The following is a 7,446-nucleotide window of genomic DNA, read 5'->3' on the forward strand; positions in this document are numbered from 1 at the left end:
AGCCCCATGGGAGAAAGGAACCTGGAAAGAGGCGGCTCATTCCAGGGCCCCCAGCAGCTGGACAGGGTGGAGGCAAGTGAGGCGCTCATGGGCCTGGGGAGCAGTCTAGGGCCCAGGGAACTCCAGACACTGCAGCAGAGGTACCCAAGCCCACAGGAGTACTGGCCAGGCAGGAGATAAAGAATCTGTCCTTGTGCTACAGGTCATCTGCAGCCATGGGGACAGCCTGGCTTGGCCCCCACAGCCCTGCACTGCCTCTTTTTGTGGCTGCTGTTGCTATGACAGCCACCACCTTGAAGAGCCAGTCAGGACAAACTAAATGTGGCGCCTGAGCAGATGTAAGCAGTGTGGGGAGCAGGAGGGAGCCGGGTGCCCATCAGGCCGCATCTGGGAGGGACAGCAACAGAGGGAGACTGGCACCAGGGGCATCTGCTCAGCTACAGGGCAGTCCTCGGCCACGCGGGGTGCTGGATAGAAGCAGGGTGGGATGGGGACTCAGGGCCCGGGTTATGCAGACGTCCCCAGCTGTCCCTCTCTTGTCTGTCCTTGCTCCATGGCTTCTGCCTCTGGGGAGACCCCCAAACTATCAAACAGTGCCCCCCCGGGATGCATGCCCATCTTGAATCTCGGGACACTTTATTTGGAAATAATGTGCTTGTTAAGATGGGGCCAGACTGAGGCAGTCGTCCCTAGACCCAGGGGCCAGCACCCATGTCCGAGCAGGAGGAACAGAGACGCTGCCACGTGAGCAGAAGCCAGAGAGGAGCCTGGGAAGGAGCAGCCCTGCCCACGCCTGGACCTTGCCCCGTGGCCTCCAGACTGAGCACAGTGGATTTCTACTGCCCAAAAGCCTCCATTTGTGCTGCTTTGTTATTGCAGCCCCAGAAAACTGATCCCACACCCTCAAAGAGCCTCCCTGCACCATCTTTGGGGCTCTACTTTGGGGGCTCTTCTGTGTGGCCTCATGTGGCACACGGCCACCTGCCTCACCAAGAGGAAGGGCAAGGTCAGCTTGTCCTGCCCTTGCCGAGAGGCTGGGCCCCGCTCCCAGAGCAGCAGAGGTCCCTGTTCCTGGCACACATTCCACCTGAGCAGAGAGAGGAAGCCGACAAGCCCCAAAGCCCGTCCTGCTGAAACGAGGTGCCTCTGCCTGGCTCTGCCAGCCCCTCTCCAGTGTAGACTTTGGTCCACCCCAGCCTTGGGTTGGCGCCCGTCATCACTGCCAGAAGAGAAGTCGTGTTTGAGCAGCCTCTGGCTGCGCCACTCCCCTCCTGGCCCTGTAAACTCGTGGGCGGAAATAGCAGCCTGCAGTCTGCAGGGAGTGATTGCTGCTGCCCGGGTGGGCCTGGCTGCGTGGGAGCCCAAGGCTTTCTCAAAGGCTGGCTTTAAATAGCTCCCCGTGGGTACGCATGTCAGAAAGAGGGCAGCTGCGGGTGGCGAGGAGGCTGGCAGGGGCCTCACTGGACCAGGCCGAGCTTGGTGTTGGAGGCGCAACCTTCCAGGGCCTCTGGGTCCAGGTGGACTGATGCTCCGTGGACTTGTCTTTGGCCTCCCTTCCCAAAGGCCCAGAGCCACTTGGACCCTGCTTGCCTTCCTGAGGGCAGCACCCTAATGCCCCTGGGGTAGAGGTGGCCATGGCCATCCTTGGGGCCTAGCTCAGTGGCTCATATGTGCTTCTGGGGTGTAGGTCCCCCCATCCCTGGACAAGTCTTAGGGTCCATGGAGACAGGATACAGCCACCCTGCAGGGGAGCCTACTAAGCAGAGGTGCCACGTGGGGAGGGGACCCTGCCCTGGAGTCTCTGTCCTGTGCTTCTCAAGCCAGCTACACCCGCCTGCAGTCAGGAGGTGGCCTGGGAGCCCAGATGACCTAGATCCGCTCCATGGCTGCCCAGCCACCTGCTCTCTGCTGGCTGTCTGTAAAGCTCCTGGCCACCCCACACCTCACAGCCTCATCCTTTGGCAGGGCCTGCTGACAGCCTGGCTCAAGGAGGGGTCTTTGAGCTGGAGTAGTGAGCACTGGGCTGTGGTCTGGGCAGCAGGGCTGATGCCCTCCTCTGTCCTTTGGAAAGCAGGTGGCCCTGCAACCCTGTAGAAATGCCCACCCCAAGGCCTGGGCCACCATGCCCCCTCATAAGCTGGCCTGGCCCTGCAGCAGACCTGGGTGAACAGCAGTCCTGCTAAATGTACCCTTCCTTTCTCCTGTGTGGCAGGACCCAGCCTCCTGGAAAAGCTGGACCCTTTATCAAGAGCTGCTGTCACTGTTCTAATGGCTGCAGGATCCTTGGGCTGCAGTGTTATCACCCTGAGTGCTTGGCAGTGGTGGCAGCTGGTGGGAAGGAACTGGGGTTGATTATGTGGCCCTCAGTGATCCCTACCTTCCAAGAAGGCACTGTGAGGCCCCCAGGGTGGTGACTCCCTGCACCTGTGCCCTGAACATGGCCACACAGCTCATCTCCCAGGTCGAAGCCCCTGAGTTTCCCTGACCTGGAGTCTGTTCCCAGCCTCAGGGTTCCAAGGGTCCCTCAGCTCTGGGGTCAGGTGTGCATCATCCCAGACTCTCCCACATTCCATCCCCTCGATCCCACGGAGGGACGGGGTGCCACAGCCAGACACGGTAGCAGTGACAGAGACCGAGACCGGCAGCCAGGTCAAGGCTTTATTTCATGCAGAGACCAAAGAGCCTGCAGATCTGTTCTCCCGCGAGGGCCCTCAACAGAGGCCGGCACCCCCACTGTCTGCTCTCTGATCCCACAAAGCAAAGGCCTGGAAACCAGGATGGTCTGAGTCTAAAAATTCACAGCTCCAAGGGACAGCTGTGCCTGCCTGGCTGGGTTGGCAGCTCTACCCAACGTGGAGGCTGCTGGGTCTGCAGGGGCACGGGCTACTCTTGCAGGGAGGGCTGGTGTGAAGCTCAGGTGCAGGCTTCCTGGCACACGTGACCTTGAAGCAGACCCAAGGTGCATCCTCCCCCTGGCCACATCTGGACCACCCCCCACCTCACAAGGCATAGGCCGCCCAGTAGATGATGTTGACGGCTGCGAAAGCCGCGGGGAATACAGCTCGGGCGTAGATATCGATGGTGTCCGCGTCAATGGGCTTGAGCCGGCCTCGGAGGCCCCCGCGGGCCCCTGGGGCCCCCTCCTTCCTCACCTCCCCCGTCTCCACCTCCACCGACCTGTAGGAGCCCATGAGGTTCCCAGGGGCACGACACTGGCGGTGGGAGACAGCCAGCTCCTGGGTGACCCCAGCAGCAGAGAGGGAGAAGAGGACGATGGCGTTCCGCACGTCCATCTGCACGGGGTGGGGACAGGGCTGAGCGCCAGCTGCCGTGGCTGCCAGGGCCCAGCAGCTCTGCCCACTCTGCTCCACACTCTGTGGACGCAACAGGCTAGGCAGGGGGTCCAGGAGGCCCCGCCTGGCACTTCAATGCCTCCGAGCCCACCCGCCTCTCACCTCTGCCCGAGGCTTCATGGCTGTGGCCTTCATTGCCTTGCGCTTCTTCCTGTAGTCAGCATTGAAGTGGGCAAAGGCATACTCCACCAGTGCCGCAAACACGAAGACGTAGCAGATCCAGAAGTACACGTCCAGCGCCTTAATGGCCGAGGCCCGTGGGAGGGAGGAGCGGGCGCTGACCATCAGCGTGGTCATCGTCAGCACGGTGGTGATGCCTGGGAACAGGGGCGCCGCTGGTGGGCCTTCACTAGAGCTCACTGTCTCTGCATCCCGTTCAGCGGGCCCGGGTCCCAGGATGCCCCCCACCCTGCCCAATGCCACTGCTGGGACAGATGGCCCAGACCCAGAGCTGGCTGGGGAGTCCTGCTCTCCGCATGGCCCTCCCAGCAGCCCCTGGGAGAGAAGGGAGCCCCGCTATACCTAGAGACACCCTGGCAGGCACTGCTGCCTGACTAATCCAGAAGGAGACCCAGGACATGGCGACCAGCAGTACAGAGGGCATGTAGGACTGGATGATGTAGACGCCCCGGTTCCTCCGCAGGTGGAAGTGCAGGCTGAGCCTGGGGAACTGGCCCGCTGTGGGGACAGCCACATCAGCCCACAGAGAGAGGGGCTATGGCCAGCACTAGACCACGGTGAGGCACACAAGGAGACCCTCAAACCCAGCACCCCTCCTTGTGCACAGCCACGCTGTGGGGGGCCATGGGGGTTAAGGAAGCCTGGCCCAGAGCCTTGCAGTCCTGGGGTGGGAGGACCCCAGAACACACCTTCAAGTCCCCCCACCCACCCTCGCCAAGCAAGACAAAGGGCTGAGAAATAAGAGGGTGAGACTTGCCACATCACAGCACAGTGTCCCTAGGCCTAGTCTGCGCCACCTGGGCAGCCAGTAGCGTCTGCCTCAGGGCTGCCGTCTGTGTCCTCGGCCTCAAACCAGGCAGTGGTACAGTTAGAAAGCATGAGGGAGCCACAGTGGAGAGGTGGCCCAGCTACCTGACTTGAAGTTCATCAGCTCCGTGGTGAAGCGGTAGCTGGTGATGGTGAACTGGGCCAGCTGCAGCCTGTCCAGCCCATGGATCTGCTCCTGGTTCTCAGACCAGTAGTAGACGATGTCCTCAGAAGAGTAACCATCTGCAGAGAGCCACAGGAGTAGGGGCTGTGGGGCCCAGCCCTGCAGCCCTAGCAGGACAGCCCATCCATGGGGCACCTGGCAGGGACAGAGCAGATCCCCAAATTCCCCACACCTTGGGGCAGGTGGACGAGGACAGAGGGCAGCCAGAGTGGGCAGCCATCGTGGGGATCTCCATCTTGACCCAGCCCAGGGTACCCGAGATCTGGAGCCCACTCACAGCTCTCTAGGTCCAGCATGCACTCCTGCTCATCCATGGGGTACTTGGCCAGGTCCATGTCACAGGCCACCGTGGAGGTGATTCTGCACAGATGGGGTGCCATGAGGCCCGGCTGCCTTCCTCCAGGAGCCCCAGAAGCACCCCCAGAGGAGCTCCCGCTCGCCAATGCCACCCGGAGTCCAGCCGACTCAGGCTCTGTTTGCAAATCACCCAGCATCTGGTTGCAAACTGATACCTGGGCTTCAACACCCAGCAGTGAACATAAAGCTGGTAATGTTTGTGATTCCTGCTCCAGGGCTATGAGGACGGACTCGTGCTCTTCATCCTTGACAGTTCTGGACTATTTGCCTACACTGAGGCTCTCGGGACAGGGACCAGCTCCCCCTCGCCCGGCCAGGGGACAGTTGACAGCCACAAGAGGCCTGATGTTCCAAGAGAGGCCAGGCACAAAAAGCCCATGGGCCCCACCCACCTACAGGGCAGGCTCAGAACAGGCGAACCCAGGGCAACAGACAACAAATCGTGGTTGCCAGGGACTTCGAGGATGGGGAAGTAAGAGTGACTGCTTTATGGGTACAGGGCAGTGAGACGTTCAGGAATAAATACAGTGACAATCACACAGCATGATGCATTTACTAAACACCCCTGACCTCTTCACTTTAAAATGGCTAACTTAAAGTGTGTAGATTTAAGTCCACCTAAAACCAAAAAGGAAGCTGGGCATGATGGTGCGCACCTATAACCCCAGCATGCTGGGAGGCTGAGGCAGGAGGATTGAAAGTTTGAGCCCAGGATAGGCAACTTAGCAAGACCCAGTCTCAAAATAAAATAGATCTGGCCCGGGAATTTAGCTCAGTGGTGCCACCACCTGCCTCACAAGTGCAAGGTCCTAAATTCGATATCCAGTACCAAACAGAATAAATAAAATTAAAACAGAGCTCAGGGCACAGTCCTGGGTGCACAAAATACACCAACAAAAGACAAAAACATCAAATAAAACCAAAACTTTCTCAAAAAGGCACAAAAAGAAATGAAAAGGTACCATGTTGGCCCCAAAGCCAATCTGCTAGCTTCCAGCTGGCAACTCTGGAGCTGCAGGCCTGGAGGATGCCCGGATCGCCCCAGCGCCCGCCCTCAGCTCACCGAATGCTGTACAGGATGATGCCGTCAGGCTGCAGCCGGATCAGCTTGTTCTCCACCGTCACGTCATGGAACCAGGCCGACTTGGCGTTCACGATGAAAGTGTCAGGGAGCCAGAGCTTGTCCACGAAGCGGCTGTCCAGCCCCAGGGTCTCGTTGGTGTGGTTGTAGGACAGCCTGCTGTCCCTCCAGCTCTGGTGCAGGAACACGGTCATGGTGTACTCCTGCGGAGGGCACTGGTCAGCACGCCCTCCCGCCCATGGGGCGCAGGGCACGGATACAGAGCACCTACCATGTTCGCCTCTGAGATGTGGTCGATGCTGGCCACCTCCAGGGCCAGTGCCACGTTCACGGGAGGCCCTGTGAGAAACAGCAGGCAGGAGATGCTGAGGCTGGCGGGGGTGCACAGCGCTAGCGGCTGTGCAGGGAGCCTGGTGCCCACATGCCACCCAGGCCCAGGGACCCCGTTTTCACAAGTCCAGAGCCCAGCAGGGCCCATACCCACTGCAGCCAGGGTGGTACCGTCCCTGCCTCACCTCCAATGCCAGGCCGGAAGTTGCGGGCGTAGCCCTCCATTAGGCCGTCCAGGTTGGGCAGCCAGGATATCTCCAGGTTGGAGCCCACATAGTCCCCAATGTCATTCATCGCTCTGGGAACACAAAGCTAACGGTCATGGATTGGCTTGGTGCCAAGGCCCTGACCTTGGCCAGGGGTCCCTGATTTCCTCTTTCTGCTCAACTTCCTACCCCTCCTGCCCAGCCCTGAAGGAGGCTGCCCCAGGCCCCCTGTGCTGGCTGAGCCCCTTCAGGGCTCCCTTTCCCACCTGCCCAGGCAGGCAACCCTGCATCCCCAGCTGGGTTCTCCCTAAAGAGCAGCCGGAGGACCAGACAAGGGCACAGGCCTCCCGGCGGAGTATGAGGGCGAAGGTCCCCCGAAAGGGGCCTGGGAGAGGGACCTGTGCCCAGGACACCTCCTAGAGCTGAGTGGGAACTGGCGGTGCCCGCCCGGGAATGACTCTCTGGTGTTCATGTCCCTTGTTCTGGGGGCTGAGGGGCAACTTCAGATGAGACCTGCAGGTCGCCTTGGGCCCTGAGCCAGCCTGAACCCCTAGAAGAGCCGGGAGTGGAGAGCAGCACCCCTGGCACTTTGCACACAGGGAGGGTGGTGCATGCCTCAGCTCTTCCCTGGCCTTCTGCTTCCTCAGGGGTGAGAGCCCCGCCTCACAGCCCCAGCCCCATCACCAGCCTGCTGTCCAACACCCTCCTCAGCCAACAGCAGCCACTCCCACCTCTCCAACTGGGCACAGTGGGGGCAGCTGTACTCTTCTCTGCCCAGCCGCGCCTCTCCTGCATCCACCATGGGCCTTGCTCCTGGCTCTTGGACCTCACCTGGTGGGTCCTACAGGCACCTTGGGCTGCAGGGTTTGCGAGGCACCCAGCTCCTCCTTCCACCAAAGTACTTTCCTCCGATTCATCTAAGAGTCATCCTTTTTTTTTTTTTTTTTT

At 60.5% G+C, this 7,446-nt stretch overlaps 1 protein-coding gene across 1 annotated transcript in view; it reads right to left on the bottom strand.

The window, feature by feature from the left end:
* Positions 1–2,656: 2,656 nt before the first annotated feature.
* Positions 2,657–7,446, bottom strand: part of Gabrd (gamma-aminobutyric acid type A receptor subunit delta) — an 8,126-nt gene continuing 3,336 nt past the window's right edge. The window contains exons 2-9 of the mRNA XM_033767620.1: positions 6,478–6,590; positions 6,234–6,301; positions 5,945–6,165; positions 4,802–4,884; positions 4,446–4,583; positions 3,876–4,031; positions 3,456–3,670; positions 2,657–3,293 (exon numbers count right to left, since the gene is read on the bottom strand). Coding sequence (XP_033623511.1) covers positions 3,000–3,293; positions 3,456–3,670; positions 3,876–4,031; positions 4,446–4,583; positions 4,802–4,884; positions 5,945–6,165; positions 6,234–6,301; positions 6,478–6,586 — 1,284 coding nt within the window. The 5' untranslated portion in view covers positions 6,587–6,590 and the 3' untranslated portion in view covers positions 2,657–2,999. The remainder of the gene's footprint in view (positions 3,294–3,455; positions 3,671–3,875; positions 4,032–4,445; positions 4,584–4,801; positions 4,885–5,944; positions 6,166–6,233; positions 6,302–6,477; positions 6,591–7,446) is intronic.

This window comes from Fukomys damarensis, unplaced genomic scaffold (assembly GCF_012274545.1).
Source record: "Fukomys damarensis isolate Sample0158 unplaced genomic scaffold, DMR_v1.0_HiC HiC_scaffold_23, whole genome shotgun sequence".
In the NCBI taxonomy this organism is placed as follows: Eukaryota; Metazoa; Chordata; class Mammalia; order Rodentia; family Bathyergidae; genus Fukomys; species Fukomys damarensis.